We start from the raw sequence: 20,892 nt of genomic DNA, 5'->3' as shown, positions 1-20,892 counted from the left end.
ATTCTCAGTTCACATGTTGCTGCTTCTATTCCAAAGGGAAAGAATGTTCAGGTAGGAGCAGAATTTAGAATTATGGGATACAAACTTACAAGTTAGCGCCAATGTTTTATTGTGGAAGATTTAAAAAGGGAGGGAGGGAGGCAGGGAGGGAGAGGGAGGGGGAGAGAGCGAGAGCGAGAGAGAGAGAGAGAGAGAGAGAGAGAGAGAGAGAGAGAGAGAGAGAGAGAGAGAGAGAGAGAGAGAGCGAGAGCGAGAGAGAGAGAAAGAGAGAGAGAATTCCTGAGAAATGTCATACAACTGTAGTTAGGGATATGAGATCACAAGAGAGTGCTTTTTTTGATCACTAAATTTAGAGATACTTCTTAAAAATGGCAACTGTGAAGGCTCACACGAGTCTGAAGAAAAGTGAGATTACAGAGATTACCTTGAATCTTACAGATTACCTTGAATCTTCACCATCATGCTTCTTATCTCTCCCTCTGTACCAAGGGTGGGAAACCTGCAGCCTGGCCTTAAGGCCACATGTGGACTTCTAGGTCCTTATTTTACAAATTTGGATTCAGTCAAAAGGCTGTAATTAAGGACCTAGAAGGTCACATGTAGCTCTTTAAGGCCGCAGGTTCCCCACCCCTGCTCTATGTTTTCAGATAATGTCACTGCTCAGGTTAAAAATCTTCAGTGGGCTCCCCAGTGCCTCCAGGATCAAATACACAATATATATTACCCTCCCTCTCCACATTACTCCCTGTTCCAGCTAAACAGACTCCAAGTTATTTTCCAAACTCAACACTTCATTTCTCACCTTTTATTTATTTATAATGGCATTCCCTCCTCATTTCTGCCCCTCAGAATCTTGTCTCCTTTTAAGGTCATCTTGGGTGGTAATTCTCCCAGGAAGCATTTTTGGTTAATGGCTGTTTTCTTCTCCCTCCTCAAAATACTTTGTAGGACACCAATTTGCCTATATACTATATCTGCCTCAGTGGAATGTAAGTTTCATGAAGATGAGGATTCTCACTTTTGTCTTTACATCCTTTTAAATGATACTTTGCACATGGTAAGACCTTAGTGACTATTTGTTGAACTGAATTTTTACCTTGAACTCTTAAGTTTATAAAGCCCTAATAGTTTTCATGATGTAAAATCTACATGTTGGAGAAGGCATTGATTAATTTTCATTTTATTGTTTTTTGCTTTTTGGAGGGGGAAGGTAGGGCAATTGGGGTTAAATGACTTGCCCAAGGTCACATGGCTAGTGTTAAGTTTCTGAGTCTGGATTTGAACTCAGGTCCTCCTGACTCCAGGGTTGGTGCTCTATTCACTGCACCACCTAGCCGCCCCCCATTGATTAATTTTCAATCAATTAATAAGCATTTACCAACCACTTACAATGTGCAGGGTGGGCACTATGTTAGGGGCTAGGTATAAAAAGACAAAAAGGAAGCAGATTTAGCCCCTGTGGAGAACCTTATGTTCTGTCTGAGGGGACATCATGCCCATGGATAGATACATAAAGAGGTGATAGGAGACCTCTAATGTATCTAAATAGGTGACAAAAACTTGCCTAAAGCTTTAAGGACAAATGAAAAGCCTCCACAAGCAGTAAAACAAAGGCCTGACTTCCCTGTATTGAGAAAGGAGCAGGGAGTGAAAGTAAATCTATATGAAGAGGCACTTTAAAAAACGCACATATTCTCACATGGTATCCAACTGTGACAAAGCAGAGTCAGTAGCTGGCTGACGGTCTTCCCAGAAGCCCTTCCTATAGGGATGGCCTCACTTAAGTCCCTTTAGAGGAGGCCCAAAGAGCCTCTGTGGATAATGAACAAAGGAACTGCCCTCCCCCACTTACCTTCCCCATAAAACTCTCACACCTTCAAGCACATTTTCAATGGTCAACACATACCAGTGTAGAAAGTTTTGGTGATGAGAGAAGGAAGTGGCAGCCAGGACAGAACAGAGGCAAAGCCACCATCCAACCCTACCCTGGCTGTCCCCACCACCACCACCACCACCACTCACCAGTCAGTTTTAAGCAGTTGCTTAGGTTACAGGTTAGAATAGGGCCTGCATTTCAGTAACCTGCTAGTCCAGCTCCCACCTAAACAGAAATCCCATCTATGTGATCCCCCTCCAAGGGATCCTCTGGTCTTTGTCTGAATTCCTTCAGAGAAGAGAGAACAAACACGGTGCTCCTCTTCCACCCCAGCAGCCCTTTCCACTTCTGGATGGCTCACTGGTAAGAAGCGTTTTCCCCACCCAATCCTAAATCTGCCTCCTGGCAGCATCTCCCCATCGCTCTAAGTTCTGCCCTCTGAGGCCTAGCAGAAAGAAGTCTGAGCCATGCTCCAAAGTACAGCCTTTCAAATGCTTCCAGACTGCTCATTTCACATCCCAGTATCTTCTTCTGCAGGATACTCAAAATAGCCCCAATTTCCTCAGCCAGTCTTCATATGGCCCGGGACCCCAAAGCCTTTCTGAATTCTGGTTGCCCTCCCCTGGGCACTCGAACTGTTCAGTAGAAAGGTATATAAAGAGATGTTAGGAGGTCACTGGTAGCTGGAAGGATTAGGAAAAGGTTCCTGTAGCAGGTGTGGTTTGAGCTGAGCACTGAAGGAAACAAAGATTCTCTAAGATGGCAGTAAGGGAAGGAGTATAATACAGGCCCAGAGGAAAATCTGAACAAAGACAGAGTTTGGAAATGGAGACCCATTTGTATAGAACAGTAAGAAGGCCAAGTTTACTAAACTGAAGTGTATTTGAAAAAGGGTAATATATAATAAGGCCAGAATGGTAGGTTGGGGCCAGAATGGAAAACAGAGGCATTTATATTCCTAGAGGTAATAGGCAGCTACTGGAGATTTTGAGGAGAGAAGTGACATGGTCAGACATGTGACTCAGGAAACTGTAGGCACATTGATTTCTTTTTCAAAAGTTATTTGCTGCTTGAAGTTTTAAAGTCTGCTGTTTTTACCTTATACGGAAAAGCACTGAGTATGTTTTGTCCTAGGACGTTTAAGACTTTTTTTTTAAGGAAAGAACCAATTTTCTAATTTAAAATATCTGTAGATTTAAATAATTATTAGATATAGTTTGGCTTACATTTGCAAAATCATTTGCCAATAGGCTAATCATCTAGAAACTGCTTAAGTTCAGAGAATCATTGATATTAGAGCCATTTATACCATCATAGCTTTGATTTAAGTAAAACAAACAACTTATAACCAAAAAGGAAACTAACTACTACAGCTTTTTGTGGTTTTTCAACCTTATCAAAGCAACCTTCTTAGAGCCTGTACTTGTTTCAAGTACTTTCCAAAGCCTCTTGTAGAACTGTGTTTATCATAATTTTGAATCAAAGTTTAACTAGACACTTTCATTCCTATAAATTCTCTTCAAAATTATGCTATTATCATTTTGAAATTTTCAAAATCAACTTTTTTCTTACTTGGACAAATCTTATCTACATTTGCAAAGTTAATTTATAGCTTTAGACATAAAGGTTATAACTGATATGTGATAATCAGTTATAAATGAGCAGCTAGGTGGCAAAGTAGATTGAAAGCTGGGACTGGAGTCAGAAAGACTCATCTACCTGAGTTCAAATGTGGCCTCAACCAGTCATTAGCTGTGTGACTCTGGGCAAGTCACTTCACCCCTTTGGCCTCAGTTTCCTCATCTGTAAAATGAGCTGGAGAAGAAATGTCAAACCATTACAATATTTGCGCCAAGAAAACCCCAAACAGGTCAGGAGGCGTGGAACACAATTAAAATGAATGAACGATGACAACAACAATCTGTTGAAGTATTTTGTAATGCCATGCACAAGCAGCTTTCCAGAAGAATGCTACTGTGAACAGCTTTTGAAGTTCTGATTACACAGTATAGTGATCCTTTATTTATTCCATAACAAATCAAAGCAAAACTTTCACAGAAAATCAAGGTACAGCATTCACAATATTACAACTTATCACAGAAAATCACAATATAATATTCACAATATAGTCTCAAAGTACAATAGTCAAAGTCTTCCACTCACAAGGCAACTAAGTTAACTCAATCAGTCACTTATCAATCAGTCACTTATCAGTCAAAATCTTCCACTCATGGGGCAACTAAGTTAACTCAATCAGTCACTTATCAGTAACAATCATATAGTCAAAGTCTTCCACCCAAGGAGAGGTCTTTTCATCTTAACTTAGGGCCTGTTCTCATATTCCCTGGATCCCCTTCCATGGTCCCAGATTCCACCTGGATTCACCAGACTGTCACTTAGGTTCAATGGCAGACAGCTCCCAGTTCCTTCTCCACCTCTCTGGGTAGGTCCTGCTCCACACTGAAGTTCACAGGGTCTGGTCCATGTCAGATCCTTCACCATTTCTGCTCCAGGGAATTCAAGGCTCAACCAAGCCACAAACAAAGTCTCAGCATCCCAGTAATGCTTCCTCAGTCACCTGGGCTCCTGGCTCTGGATTCCAGGCTCCTGGGATCCTGTTCAGAAGAAGCTCCACCACCACAAGTTCTCAGGAAATTCTGGCTCAGTTCTCCATTCTCTCTTTTGTAGCTGCTCTGCCACCAGATGCTGGTTCCAAGAAATTCTGACTGTCCCTCTCTGGGGCTTTTCCTTATATACACACAGCATTAGCTTCCTGTTTCAGCCAACCTCTTCCTGTTCCATCAGTAACAGGAGACAGGAGTTCATACCTTCTGTTTCCCCAACAGAGGCTTGATCAGTTACTAAGTGCTAAGTCTAAGTACCTGCTACTTTTGCCAACACAAAGGGATCTTCAAATTCAAAAATACATTACTATTACATATTTATAACTAGATAACTATAAAAGTTTGAATGCCTATGGGGGCACTTGCTTATAAAAAAGGACATTACTACAAAGCACATTTCTATAGTGGTTATAAAGTACTTTTGTCACAACTCTTTGAGGTAAGTAGTCTAAATAATACTATTGCCATTTTAGAAATGAAGAAACTGAGGCTAAAAGGGAAGAGACATTTTTCCCACAGCTACTGAGTATCTGGAATAGAGAAGAATCCAAGTCTTCTTTTTTAAGTTCCCCTACATCACTATGTCCCTCAACTCATATAGTCTGTGGCAGATGAGGTTTCTGTGCTGAGAAGAAGCTTACATTCGATGATTTCTAAGGTATTCTCCTCCATTTTTAAGAGTAAGTCCAGGACTCTTTCATCACTCTTTCTATGGAAACCCTCCAAATGAGCCCATTTAAAATGAAGCTGACATTTTAATACTTGACTTGCTCAGGGTCACACAACCAGTACTTTTCAGAAGAAGGATAGGCACATAAATTCTTCCTTATTTAGTGGATGCCACAGAGCTTCTCACTACTTTAAATCACAGGACAGATGCTGATTTGTGGGATTACAGGGAGTTATCTGAATGGGGGTTCCCAACAATGAAATCATAGATCTGAACAACAAAATACAATAAGGTTTTGTTTTAATAGATTTTTTTCAAATTCAGCTCTTACCTTAGCTCTTTACTAATGGTGGCAAGTTGATGAGCCTTCCTGGCAAGGATAAACCTGATGAGAAAAAAATATATATATGTACATATTTATTTTTTTTAATTTATGGACTAAAACAAGTCCATAACATAGTATAATAAAAAAGATGATTGTACATGAAACTTAAAATCTATTATGTACAACTTGCTATTCCTTTTAAATATATAATAAAATTGTCATGTAAATTTCTTTTCCTCTCCCTTTTTTTTCCTTCCTTCTCCCACCCCCTCACCCTAGAGATGGCTACAATTAGACACAAATAGGTGTGTGTGTGTGTATAATCTATATGTATAATTATTCTATACATACTTCTACTTATCAGTTCTTTCTCTGGATGCAGATAGTGTCTTTCCTCATATGTCCTTTATACTTAATTTGGGTTATAATAGTCAAAATGATTTATTTGCTCAGTCATTATTAAAACAATACTGCTGTTACTGTATACAATATTCTCTTGGTTCTGCTCTTTTCACTCTTCATTATTTCATGGATAACCCTCAGGAATGATAATAAGCAGGATCATCAATTCAAAACTGGAAGGGTCTCTGGGTCATCAAGTCTGAGCCCTTCATTTTAGAGATGAGGATTTAGGTCCAGAGTAGTTAGTGATTTGTCCAAGACCAAACCACAATGGTAAAAGCAGAGTCAGAAGTCAAGCAAAGGTAAAGTGTCTTAGAGCCCACGAGGCTCTGGTCTTTGAATTTCCAAACCCAATTCTTCCCTACGTATCTCTGATGGCCTAAACCCCTTTATCCTTGAAGGATCATGTGGCCAATATAGATGATGTGGTCCTGATTGTAAGACAGGCATAAAAAAGGCCCCTTGTATATAAATATGTACAGAAAAATGACACTCTGAGAGCCTGAAACAAGGGTAATCTTAGAGGCTCCATAGTACTATGAGGAGAGCTATCATTCCGCAGCTTGACTTACTCTGGGGTTTCCCTGACTCCACAGGCTAAAATCCCTCATCTGGAGCTGCTGTGTGCTGAGTTGTGCTATATATGCTCAGATATTCCCCACCCCCTCTACTGGGCAACTACCCAAGAATGAATATCAGTATAAGATATAGTTATCCTTTTTCTGGAAATTGCACACAGGTGTAATAATGAGTTGTAAAGATAGGGACATAATGAGTCCTAATTTCCCTGCTTTTATCCAGAAAGCCCCAAGATTCATTACTTTACGTGAAAAGGTCCTCTACTCTGATTCCTGAATGATCAAAAGGTCCAGTATTCTCAGTGCCTTTACTTTCTCTCCTTTCCCTTTCCTCCAAGTCCTTTGAGGTGTAGCTTTCGACCCTGCCACTCAACTGAAGCTGCTCTCTGCAAGTGGACTGATCAATCTCTTCATTGCCAGACTTTATCCTGCTCGACCTCTCTGAAAGCATCTGACAATGTGGATCATCCTAAATTTGTGAATGCTCTCTTCATCTTTTTTTTAAATAAAATGCTTTATTAACTTCTAGTTTACATCATTCATTTCCACAAGATTTTGAGTTACAAATTTTCTCCCCGTTTTCCCCTACCCACCACCCCAAAATAGCGATCCCACTGGATATCCCCTCCTCCAATCTGCTCTCTCTCATATCTTCTCCCATACCCCCTCCAACTTCCCAGTAGAGTACGGTAGATCTCTATGCCCCAGTGCCTCTATATCTTATTTCCCATTTACATGTAAAATAATATTGATAATAGAATATACATATATATATATATATACATATTTAAACATTTGACTTTAAAACTTTAAATTCCAGATTCATTCCCTTCCTTCCTTGTCACCCACCCTTACTGGAAAGATAAGCAATTCAATATAGGTTGCACATGTGAAGTTATGCAAAACATTTCCACAGAAGATATATTGTAAAAGACTGACTATATTTCCCTCCCTCTTATCCCATCTCCCACTTGTTCTATTCTCTACTTTGATTCTGTCCTTTTTCAAAAGTGGGTACTTCCAACACCCCCCGCCCTGGCCTGCCCTCCCTTCCATCATCCCCTCTGTCATCCCCTTCCCCCCTACTCTCCTGTAGGGTGAGATACCCTATTTAGTGTGTATGTCATTCCGTCCCTAAGCCAAATTCAATGAGAATAAGGTTGACCCATTCCCTTTTGACTTCCTGTTCTTCCCCTCCTTGGTAACCATTTCCCTTACCTCTTCTATATGAGATTGTTTACCCCAATATGTCTCTCCCTATCTCCTCTCATTATATTCCTCCCTCACCTCTTAATTTCACCTTTTAAGTATCATCCCTTCCCATTAAACTGGTCCTATGCTCTCTATGTATACTTATACATATATATATATATATACACACAAATTCACATATGTATTCATATACCCACATATACTCCTATATAGACAGATATATGTATGTGTATACATATATATATACACACATACATGTCTATTCTCTTCAATTATTCTCATGCTGAGAAAAGTTTCATAAGTTACAATTATCGTTTTTCCATGTAGGAATGTAAATAGTTCAACTTTAATAAGTTCCTTATGATTTCTTTTCCCTGTTTACCTTCTCATGCTTCTCTTGCTTCTTGTATCTGAATGTCAAATTCTCTATTCAATTTTGGTTTTTTCATCAAGTATGCTTGAAAGTCCTCTATTCCACTGAATGAGCATATTTTCCTCTGAAAGGGCAAATTTTCCCCTGAAACATGATACTCAGTTTTGCTGTGTAGGTGATTTTTGGTTTTAATCCCGGCTCCTTTGCCCTCTGGAATATCATATTCCAAGCCCTTCGATCCCTCAGTATAGAAGCTGCCAGATCCTGGGTTATCCTGATTGTGTTTCCACAATATTCAAATTGTTTCTTCCTGGCTGCTTGTAATATTTTCTCCTTGATCTGGGAATTCTGGAACCTGGCTATAATATTCCTAGGAGTTTTCTTTTTGGGATCTTTTTCAGGAGGTAATTGGTGGATTCTTTCAACCTCTATTTTGCCCTCTGGTTCTAAAACATTGGGGCAAGTTTCCTTAAGAATTTCTTGAAGGATGATTTTTAGGTTCTTTTTTTGATCATGGCTTTCAGGTAGTCCATTAATTTTTAAATTATCTTTCCTGGATCTATTTTCCAGGTCAGTGGTTTTTCCAATGAGATATTTCACATTGCCTTCCATTTTTTCAGATCTGTTTAATAGTATCTTAATTTCTCGTAAAGTCATTAGTTTCCATTTGCTCCAATTTAATTCTAAAGGAATGATTCTCTTCAGTGAGCTTTTGAGATTCTTTTTCCATCTGGCAAATTCGGCTTTTTAAGACATTCTTCTCCTCATTGCCTTTTTGAGCTTCTTTTGCTATTTGAGGTAGTCTATTTTTTTAAGGTGTGATTTTCCTCAGTCAGGCTGTTGACTCTCATTTTGTAATTTTCTTGCATCGTTCTCATTTCTCTTCCCAATTTTTCCTCCACTTCTCTTACTTGGTTTTCAAAATCCTTTTTAAGCTCCTCTATGGCCTGTAACCAGCTCATTTTTTTCTTGGAAGCTTTTGGTGCAGGAGTTCTAACTTCTCTGTCTTCCTCCTGTTCCATGCTTTGATCCTTTTTGTACCCAAAATAGGAGTGTAAAGTTGGACTGCTTGGCTTGGTTTGCTTCTATTGCCTGCTCATGTTGGCCACTCAATTACTTTTGAGTTTTCTGCCACAGTAGGACTCTGCTACCAGAGAGGGGAGCTTCGTCCCAATTGCTGGGGTTTTCTCAGCTGCCAAAGGTATTAATTAGGTGCCCTCTCTGAAGCTTCCACACACTCTGGCAAGCTGGTCACACATCCCAGAACCTTCACCCACGACAGGAATCCAGATCCAAGCAGGTTAACGCAAGAGCAATTACCCCTCAGACTGGTAGCTTACTCCCCCTACAGTCTGCAGGCCAGGAGCTAAAGCTGCCACGTGGTGGCGGCTGCCTGGCCAAGGTGCCTCAGCAGCTTCTCCCTCCAGGGGATAAAAGCGGACACACTCCCAAACCACAGGATCCCAAAGTCCATACTGCACTGACCTCTTATTTTGTCCTTAGCATCTATGAGTTGAAAATTCTGGAAACCACCACAGCTTCTGGTGATCTGAAGACCCTCCAGCTGGCGGCTGGTCAGGCCTGCCCTGGGGCTAAGACCTCCGGCTGGCACGGGGCTGGGGTCGGCTCCCAGAGCACTTGTGCTGGCTGCTCCTTGCTGTATTGCTGGGCTGTCCTCAGCAGGAGGTTAGCTTCTCTGTGTCATTTTGTGGGCTCTGTAGCTCCAAAGTTTGTTTAGATTCACCTTTTACATGAATTGGAGGTGGTGGGAGTCGGAGCCCAGTGGAAGTCATGTTTCTACTCCACACCCTCACCCCTCAGTTCTCCCTCTTGCTTATAGATGATTCCTTCTTGATCTCCTTTCCTTGATTAACATCCACATCACACTCACTAATTGCAGGTGTTTCCCAAGGCTCTATCCTGCTGTACTCTTCTTTCTACACTCTCCCAATGCATGACTTCATTAGCTCCCATGGTGGTTCAATTAGTATCTCTATGCAGATGACTCCCAGATCTACATAGTCCATCTTAGTCTGCCACCTGAGAATCAGTTCCACATTACCAACTGCCTACTGGATACTTGGAACAGGCACATAAGCATTTCAAACTCAGCATGTCCAAAATAGTTATCATCTTTCCCCCTAAACCCATCCCTCTTCTGAACTTTTCTATTACTCTCAAGGGCTTCTCTATCCTCCCAGCCACAGTTACTTAATGTCTGCAACCTCAGTGTCACCCTTAACTCTTCCCTCTCACTCACTGCCCATATCCAGTTAGCTGCCAAATTGTGAATTTTCTATCTACAAAATGTCTTTCATTTGTCCCTTCTTTTTACTCTGACAACCACTATCTTATGTCAGGCCCCTCTTCACCACTCACTCACGCAGACTATTGTAATAGCTTCTTAATTGGTTTCCCTGCTTCTTATCACTGTTCCAATTCAGACCCTCACAGCCAACAAAATTATTTTCCTGAAGCAATTTCCTAATGAATTTCCTACGTGAAAATTTCTAATTCCTAAATGAATTCCTGACCACATCACTTCCCCTCATTTTATAAACGAATGGGTCCCTATTTCTTTGAAGATCAAATATAAACTGTGTTTTTTCCCCTTTTGCCCAACTTCAATCAATCAGTCATCAAGTCATATTACTTCCACAACACCTATTCCCTTCCAGTCACACAGTCATCAGTTTTGCTCAGGACCTCAATATCTCCCTTCTGGACTACTATAATGGCCTCCAAATGGACCATCTCTAGTCTCCTCCAATACATCTTCCCCACACATGGTTGTAAAACTGATATTCTTCAAGGTCTATGTAACTTCCCCAAACAATAAAATTCAAGGTGCTCCCTATTGCCTGCAGGATCAAAGAGAAATTCATCTGTCTGGAATTTTAGGCCCTTTATAATTGAGCTCTAACCTGTCTTTTCTGACTGATTCCACAGTACTCCCCTTTATGCACTCTGCACAGTCCACCAGCCAAGCCAGCCTATTTTTTCTTCCCCACACTTGACATTCCATTCTCCACCTTCATCCCTCAAATCCTCTCAAGCCCTCCTCTGCCTCTCTAGGAATCTCAAGCTCCACTTTAGATTCATATCAATGTCACTCCCTAAAATCCTACAATGTATAAGACCATTTCTGGTCTATTTCCTGCCCCCAGTTGTTCATGTTCTCCCTCAACAAATTACTCTGAATAAATCTACTCTGAATATAGTTCGTTTTGTCTTTGTGTCCCCAGGGCCTAGCACAGTGCCTAGCTTGTAATACGCACTTAATAAATGTCTGCTGAATTAAAATGAAGTAATTCTAAAGTCCTAATTTTTCAATTGCAAACCGAGCTTTGTATTAGATATGTTTTGTAACAAATATAACTTCCCAACAAAGTTTTCTAATTTTAAAAATAAAGCATTTTAAAATTCTAAATTAATTACCCCATGATGGCAGGTATAGATCCATCTGGCTTGCTGTCATCTAAGGTGATTGAAATTGGAGCATCATTATCTTCAATGAGTATACAGCCACAGTAATCTTATGGAAGAGAGCAGTAAAACAAGATAATGACAAATTAGTAGAGATGGACAGAGTTGTTCTGAACAATTACACACAAACACAATTTGCTAAAGACATGATAAATTCTGAACATACATATTCTTAAATCTTCAACTTATTCTCTCTTAAGTACAAACACTTGAATTCATGGGAAAGTTCTGCCCAAAGAGGGGAAAATATTTCATCTCCTTGTCAAGAAATATTCCTGTCCAATATATGCCGTGAACAATTTCATGAAAGTTCTAGATCACTAAGTGCATTCTCCCTGATGATCTACTGGTTAAAAGTATGGGAAGAAAACTATATCTGGAAATTTCTCTATTTCAGGTACAAATGCTAGGCTAAAAACAAGGTCAATTTTTTTACAGGTCCTGAAAAGACTGATGATACTTATGTCAGACCTGGGACATTGGTGGTACTGTCATTAATTTAGTCTCTCTCTCCTCTACCTTTTATCTTATAATTCAATTCACTTCAATTTATTCAACAAACATTTATTAAGTAAGTCCTATATGCATTCAGGGAACTTAGCTATTAATGCGATCACTTCATGAAATCAAGGGGTATAAAGAAATCTTGTTCTTTATTCGAATTAGCTGGGTTTCTTTCTTTTTTAAAAATTATGTCCAATGTACACACTGGTTCTCAGCACAATGTGGTTCCTCAATTTAATATGAGTTGTATATGAATAAGAGCAACCTACTCTTCTTCTTCCAAAAGGCTTCCTTGTAATACATCACGCATTTAATGATGGCCCCCATTGGAAGACGCTGGATTAACTGGTTTCTCTCTGATGGAAGTTCTGGTCGGAAGTGGATCTTGCAAGTTAAGACTGGAGGGATGGCACTAATTACGTATCTGCACTAAAACACACATATGACATCAACTTAACTATGACTGCAGTCTTTTGAGAAAGGTGGAAACGTAATCCTTTACATTTTCAATGACATTGAGCAGTAAGCACGAACAACTAAAATAAGATCACTATGGAAAACAAAACATAAACAAGAAAGAGTACTAATGAAAATGATGAAAAAGGTACAGACCACTATTAATCAAACAGTAATGAGTGGTGTAAAAGATGTTTAAATAAGCAAAGAAAAAAGCAAACACAGAAAAAGAAAGTTTATTACAATTATTTAAAAGTTATATCACAAATATCTCCCATTAAATATGTTGAATGAAATTACCTCATATCTCTCATGATTTGCTGTCTCCACAAGGACACTATCACCTAACTGGTCAATATAGGATACAGGCTGCTCCAGCTTCACTCGGTCTCCAAGAAGTTCCATGATCTTTTCACTAACTTGACCAGAACCTCCAATAAATTTCCTTTCCTAAGAGAGGAGAGAGGGATGGGAAAGAAAATGGAAGGAAAGAAAGTAAAAAACACACATATAAAAATCCTACTCAATTATATATATATATATATATATATATATATATATATATATACACACACACACACATACATATATATATATATATATATATATATCAATAATGGAAAAAAAAAACAGAGGAAGATCAAGTAGCATATACCTAAATTATAAAAAAGTCAACAATCAGACTTTGGTTTGTGTAGCTACCTCCCAGAGCTCATGTTTCACTGGCATAACCACTACGACTAAAGATTTTTTCAGAGAAGTATACCACCAGAAAGATGCCTATGCCAGTATGAATATTATTTACCCACAATTACTCATGAAGACCATCTACTAAGGCATATCTACAGGGAAATGCCCATGTCAATGAAATGGATTTTTTGATATTTTATGTCTATAATTACAATTAGCTGTGTGAGTGACCCATCTGGATAGAGAAAAAAGTATCCTTTTCCAAGAGATTCTTGAATTAACATTATTTGCAGGGCTCTTTTTGTGGTGGCCAAAAGCAGATGCCCATCAATTGGGGAATGGCTAAACAAGTTGTGGTATATGAATGTAATGGAATACTATTGTTGCATAAGAAATGATGAGCAGGCAGACTTCAGAAAAACCTGGAATGACTTATATGAATTGATGCTGAGTGAAGAGAGCAGAACCAGGGGAACACTGTACACCGTAACAGCAACATTGTACGATGACTGAATTTGATAGACTTAGCTTTTCTTAGCAATGCAAGGATAGAAGACAACTCTAAAAGACTCATGACAGAAAATGCACATCCAGAAAAAAGAACTATGGCGTCTGAATGTAAACCAAAGCATACTATTTGCTCTTTTTTTCTTTCTTCTTTCTTGTGATTTCTCCCATTAGAGAAAATACGTTCAATATGAATGTATATGTAGAGCCTATATCAGATTGCATGTTGTCTTGGGGAGGTTGAAGAGAAGGGAGGGGAGAAAATTTAGAACTCAAAATCTTATGGAAATTAATGTTGAAAACTAAAAATAAATAAATATATTTTTTAAACCAGTGTTTGTGGGGAGATAAGGGATGAGTGATACATGGACTCAGGAAGATATGAGTTCAAATCTGGTTTCAGAAATGTAGTACTGTGTGTCCTTGGGCAAGTCACTTAGCCTTTGTCTGTCTCAGTTTCTTCAACTGTAAAATGGGGATAACAGCACCTACCTCTCAAGAGTTATGAGGATCAAATCAGGTTTGTAAAGCACTTAACACAATGCCTGGCAAACAGCAGGTACTTAACCTATGTCTGTTCCTTGTCTTCTGACAGATACCTGAATTAGCATTATTTGCATGATTTAAAACAATGAGAAACCATTAACAGCTTACAGAAAGGACCTTTTCAGTACACAACTTCCCAAAGTAAAAATATTTAAAGAAAAATCTGATGATCCCCATTTTTAGATGAGGAAACTGAGTCTGAGAAGTTAAGTAACTTGCCATAGGTCCCACACCTACCAAAAGTCTAACTTAAGTTCTATTTATTTTAATCATCACCTCTAGTTACCACAAAACTCCAGCTAAATATAACAAATGCACAAAATTGTATTATTTTAACGAGAATTAAGGAAACAAACAGGGCTGATTTTAAAGAACCAATGAAGTTATAATCATCTAGTATCAAAGTTGTTGTTCAATTGTTTTAGTCATGTCCGACACTTTGTAAATCTATTTGGAATTTTCTCAGCAAAGATACTGGGGTGGTTTGCCATTTCCTTCTCCAGCTCATTTTACAAATGAGGAAACTGAGGCAAGCAGGGTTAAGTGACTTACTCAGGGTCACACAGTTAATGTCTGAGGCTGGGTTTTAACTCAGGAAGATGAGTCTTCCCGATTTTGGGTCCAGCAAAAGTAGAATCATTATTATTTATTATACACAGACAAAACCTCAAATGAAAAACCTAGGGAAAGGATAAGTCAATATCACACAGAGGGGGTATGAACCCAGAATGATGACTCAAAACTGAAAGGCTAGCAGTGATCACTGTTTTACTCCTCCAAACTACATCTATGAAGACATTTATCAAACTATGTTGCTTGCCCTGATGTTTAAATGCTGAGTTGTATGAAATCATTTCACGTAGGTTCATCTTGTTTTACAACTAGTTATAAATCCCTTGAGATCAGGGGACACTTACAAGCTTCCATCCACAAAGTCTAGAAAAGACTCAGAGAGCAAATACTTGTATCCTGGTACCCCCACTAATCTATACAGCTCACAGCAAAGGTTCCCAGAGTGAGGGGTGACCACACTTTAGTCATAAGCTATTTTGGAGAAGAGATTGAATATTTAATTTCAAATAGACACAAGGTTAAAACAGGATCAGGGTCTTAAAATATTTTGAATGAATATTAGATACATATTTACTAGCTGTGCCAAGAATTGTAGAGGCTGAAAATATAAATATATACCCCAAAGGTTTAATATATAAATGGATGGCATGGGGTTTTTTGACTAGTAAATTAAAGACTGTTTCAATTCATATCCTTCCTTTAAGTTACTAAGGGAAATACCATAGTAGGCTGTAAAAGAGATAATGATTTCATTTGTATAATGGGCTTACAGCTGAGGAAAGTCTTATACCATTGAGGTATAAGAGGTCTTCTCTGCACCTTATAGTAATAGAGTTGTCTTGAGCACTGAGACATTAAGCAATTTGCTCAGGGTCACACAGCCAAGATGTGTCAGAGGCAGAATTTGAATTCAAGTTCTCCTGGTTCCAAGGCTAACTTTCTCAAGATACTATCTCTTTATAAAGGAGGAGTGAGAGAAAACACCTTCCAAAATTAAGCAAAGCTAGGTTGATGGAGGTACATTCTCTAACTTCTAAGAGATTGATTTCAAAGGAAAAATGAGAGCTTCCAACTTTTAAAACTTTCTTTTCAGGAATGAGGAGAATGAAAGTAAGAAATGACTTAAAAAAGAGCTCATACTAGAATTTTCAAGCTGTCATTTACTCACTCCCCAAACTATTAAGACAGTTATTAAGAAACCACTGTCAGTTTTTCACAAAGATAGACTTAAACATAAGTAAGGTTAAAAGAAAGACAATGCATACCTGGCCCCCATTGCTGACAGAAAATATTCTAGTTGTGCCCCCACACTGCTTCACGTACCACAGGAACCAGAGGGCTGAGATTTCATGAGGTTCAGATGTAACGTTGACGTTCACAAAAAGAAAAGCAAATTGCCTGGCAGTTCTGCCAAAGGAACAACAAAGACCAAACACATGCTCACATAAATACAATAAGCCATGTTCCTTTATATATCATTAACCATCTATTCTTGTTTATTTTAGTGCACATTTCTATCACCACTAAAACACGTATCTTCTTATTTTCTCCTAATGTCTTTGTTGGACTAGGGGGGAGGGGAAGGTTGGTTTAGACGTGGAACAAAGTGTGACGCACTTTCAGAAAATCTTTGGCTTTGCCTCATATGATCTAGTCTTATAGTAACCTAAACATTCAACATTCTTACAAATTATGGCTTACCAGGAAGAAAATGCCTAATATTTGCAATTTTTCCTCAAGTCCTTAAACTTACAAAATATTTTACTATGGTCCCTATTTGCTTATGAAGCCAAAAGTCTGGGTACTGTTTCTAGAGAAAAGGGAAGTTCGTGGGTCATGATATACTATGGAAAAAGTGGAAATTTCAGATAAAATCTCCTAATTCATACATACCACTATTCATTTGGTAATACGAATATGATACTGGGGAGCATTAAGAGCTCTTCAGGGTAAAGGGGCTCCAGGATACAGATATGAGTCAGTGTCAGATGACAGTCAATTGCTAGTGTAACTGCAACCCCAAACTGAATATAATCATAAACAGTTTAAGTGCTGTCTGGTTCATTAGCAAACTTAAAGAGTGACCTGCCCTCACAGAATTTTGCTGTTTCCCTGATGGCTTCCACTCCTGGGACCTCCCAAAATTTTATATTTTCTTTACTTCCTCCCCTGCCCTACTTCATCACTGCCTGGCAAACTGACATTGCATACCCTTGGGAGTCTCCTGTTCTCTCTCAATCTTATTTGATGTCTGTACTTTTATTATGGGTTTTGACTCCAAATAAAGATAAGCTTATTTTCACTGCATTCTGACCAAGTGTTTCCTATAAAGGGGTGGACCACATATCTGGAGAAAGATGAGAGAACTCATGGACCATCAGTCTTAGATAATCCCAAGCCTGGGGTAAAGCACCTTCTCTCTGGACACATAAAGAGGGCCTTTAAAAGTAGAACCTCCTTCAGAGAATAACAACAATAGCGACTTCAAGTTTACAAAGTACTTCTTTTACAATCACCCTGTGAAGGTAGGTAGAAACTATTTCTAAGTATTAAGTACCAACTCTCTATACACCTTACAAAATGAGTTCATTAGAAGTGATCCTCATGAATTCATTTAAAGTTAAATGACCTTCACTTGTTTGCCTTAGCTATTAGGTTTGTTGTAACTGCATAGAGATGAAAATTATAAAACTATATTTCTTTGAAAATATGCTACAATTCGGATGTGTCACTAATTTGGCCTGATCCTCCCCTAAGGCAATCGAATTTAGTCAATTTTACTGTAATTTTGGCATATAATTATCTGATTCCTTCTAGGAAAGTCAGGATGTTATTTAAGTCATGGATTTTTGTCCAGCATTCTTTCAGGTTCAAAGGAGAGTTGCATGGGCAGAATATGCTCATGTGTACTTTTTAATTTTATTTAAGAACAGAGGAAGAAAGAGATTTCATTAAGGTTGAACATCTAATGAGTAATAATAACAACAATAATACGCATTTATAACTTTTTCTAATTTTAGCATGAAGAGTCTTTGCCTAAAGCATAAACACTTACCTTAGTAAATGGCACTTTAAAGCAATTGGTATTGAATTTTTAAAATTTTAACTGGGGCCTCAATGCACTACCAGTCAGAGATGGGCAACTCCTACTGTAGCCAAGGGTAACAGCATACATCCCAGACAGGTCCTGGATGCTGTTTAGGATTTGGTGACCTAAATGATTCTTCTTTACTTTGTATGCCTGGCTCTGTCCTCTCTTCAGTGAAACCAGAACATCAGAGTAAGTTTACCCTTAAACTGTGATGATAGGATAATAAAGAGACTCACAATGTTCTGCATATGGCATTAGCAATTGATTTAAAGGGACTGAGGATAACATGTATAAGGAAGGATGTGTCTATGAGGTCACAACTATATCCCATGTTGGACTCATAATAATAGTTTACATCTACTGTAGCACCTTCATAGCTAGGTAGCTCAGTTGTTAGAGTACTGGCCTGGAGTCAGGAAGACCCGAGTTCAAATCTGATCCCAGACACTTGTTAGCTGTGTGACCTTGGGCAAGTTACTTACCCACTTGCCTCAGTTTCCTTAACTGTAAAATGAGTTGGAGAAGGAAACGACAAACCACTCCAACATCTTTGCCAAGAAAACCTCAAATGGGGTCATGAAGAGCCACAACTAAAATGGTTCAACAACAACAGCACTTTACACTCTGTAAAGTACTTGACAAAATTGTTATCTCATCTGATTCTCACAACAGCCCACTGAGTTGGGTTGCTATTATTATGCTCATTTTACAGATGAGAAAAACCAAAGCAGAGAAAAGGTGAGTGACCAGACTTGGACTGCATAGCTATTAAGTTTTTAAGCTGGATCTGAATCCAGATTTTCCTGACTAATGAAATGCTTTCTTTGGAAAAGACTTGCTTTGTGTGCACACTCAAGGACACACTAATGCGGCCCAATAATTAGCACCATTCTCTACAGTAACAATATGGCACATATTTCTTAGTCACTCCCATACTGCTTCTGTAGCACTGAGGATGACCTCTTTCATGACTGGACAACTCTGCCTTATTAAAAAAAAAGAAAAAGTTCCACCACATTCATCATCAATTATTTTAAGCTTTTGAAAACTATATTTCAATGTAATTATTTTCCTTTGTAATTCTAGATATTTAATTTTATACATTTGAAAATATTTTTCTGAGGTGTTCATAATCCTCACCAGATTTCCAAAAGGATCCCTGATCTAAGGGCAAGGACAGTTAGCTTAAGGTTGCTACTAATCAGGAAAGTGAGTGTTTTCTACTCTCTTCTAAATTACCAAGGAAATCACGGTGGGCAGTGGCTAAAAGGAGGTGGGGAATACAAACGGAATTCCAAAATTAAATGGAGTCTACTTTGTCCAGCAGATTTTTTCAATGAGCTCCTTCATGGTCATCTTGTCCCATTCTTCAGCATGAGGTGCCTGCCAGGGAGCGTCAGAGGGAATCTGAAAGGAAAACATACACACTCCTTAGGGACTATGCTCCCATGCTCCTCTGCAGAGCAAGACTGACGCCTAAGCAGAGAGCCTTTCTTAATCACCCAGTTACAAAGGAGATTCCACCACACAGTAAGTTAATGTGGAATGGGGGAAACATGGGGAGATGAATTTCAATTCTCACATTATTTGTAGTTAACTTGTGAAAAAAACATATACCTCTTTGCCAGTTCAGAGATGAGAATCATGGATCTCTCTAGTCTACCCACCCCTTTCATTGTATAGATTAAGAAATTAAGGTGCAGGAGGAGTTAATAAGCCTTACCAAAAGTCATTGAGGTAGGAATCCTCTGATTCAAAGGTGGTAAGATTTGAACCCAGGCACTCTGAGTCTAGAGGTAGTACCTTTCCATTATATGCTAGAGCCAAAGGTCCTGATAGGAAGTGATTACTCAAAGCTATTTAACATAGCTGGAGGGGTTATAATGATAACATAAAGTATAATTACTCGATAAGCCTTCTATGTAAGCTTCACACCTATCATACCTCCTTTCCCATGTGATCTATTGTTCTCCAAAGATTGTTGTAATCCAGATATGCTATGGGATTCCACACTGGAGGAAAAGTTCCCCGGAAGGCAGTAGATTTTCCCTTTAACATAAAAGTTAGGAAAATCAATTAGATTATACAATGCTTTGAATTAAGACTTTGTAATTATTACCCCCCAAAAAAACCCCAATAACTGTAATCACCAGTAGCCAAAAGGTCGGTAAATTAATGAGAACAATCATGCAAGTCACGACATGTATGCAGTCTGCAAATTTTCAATGACAGAAATAAAATTTCACTAGATTGATAAAAGATGATATCAAGTTAGTTATTCTTATGCTTTCAGAAAAAAATATTTTGATATATTTTCACTTATACATAAGTAAAAGATTTATTAGCACCTGGAAAATTAAGACTTATCCTGATTAAAAAAAAATAAACTTCAAATTTCTATCCAGATCTAATTTAGATCAGAGTGGAATGATATATGGAGAAGGCAGTAAACTAATATCTAATACTGTGATTTTAGCCTTCATTCTGTAGCCAGACTAGGAATCGGAAGCTATCAATACGTTAAACATGTAGAAAAATAAATATAGGGTGCCTAAAAACCCTAGTGTGGACTTTAGCTAGCAAAGCTTTTGAGACATCTTGTATCTGTCTTAATAGGTTAATAGCCAAGTATTTGGTACATTTTATCATTATACATGATTTTTTTTTTTTAGTTTTTGGAGGGAAACTGGTGTTAAGTGACTTGCCCAAGGTCACACGGCTAGTTTTTTGTGTTAAGTGTCTGAAGCCTGATTTGAACTCAGGTCCTCCCGACTCCAGGGCTGGTGCTCTATTCACTATGCCACCTAGTTGCCCCAACATACATGATATTTTGAAATTCATTCTTTTAATCATTTAAGCTGGGAAGGATTTTTAAGATCAAGGGCTGATTGAGCAAAGAAAGATATAGACAGGGAGTCACATTGTTACTTAAGAGTCAAAGATAAGAAAAACTTAAGATATTATAAGTAAAAATCATTT

The 20,892-nt window shown here is 38.5% G+C and overlaps 1 protein-coding gene across 2 annotated transcripts in view; it reads right to left on the bottom strand.

Annotated features, from left to right (window-relative positions):
- The window catches only part of MAOA (monoamine oxidase A), a 111,462-nt gene that overhangs the window by 20,632 nt on the left and 69,938 nt on the right, over nt 1-20,892 (bottom strand). For both annotated transcript variants that reach the window (XM_069065739.1, XM_069065740.1), the window contains 7 exons: nt 19,858-19,962; nt 19,229-19,320; nt 16,088-16,229; nt 12,807-12,956; nt 12,320-12,479; nt 11,499-11,595; nt 5,502-5,555 (listed from right to left, as the gene is read on the bottom strand). In XM_069065739.1, coding sequence (XP_068921840.1) covers nt 5,502-5,555; nt 11,499-11,595; nt 12,320-12,479; nt 12,807-12,956; nt 16,088-16,229; nt 19,229-19,320; nt 19,858-19,962 — 800 coding nt within the window. The remainder of the gene's footprint in view (nt 1-5,501; nt 5,556-11,498; nt 11,596-12,319; nt 12,480-12,806; nt 12,957-16,087; nt 16,230-19,228; nt 19,321-19,857; nt 19,963-20,892) is intronic.

The sequence above is a fragment of the Petaurus breviceps genome, unplaced genomic scaffold (genome assembly GCF_028583685.1).
Source record: "Petaurus breviceps papuanus isolate PSGF00001 unplaced genomic scaffold, PetGlider_PUasm1.0 90700, whole genome shotgun sequence".
Lineage (NCBI taxonomy): Eukaryota > Metazoa > Chordata > Mammalia > Diprotodontia > Petauridae > Petaurus > Petaurus breviceps.
This window is presented reverse-complemented; position numbering and strand designations above follow the sequence as displayed.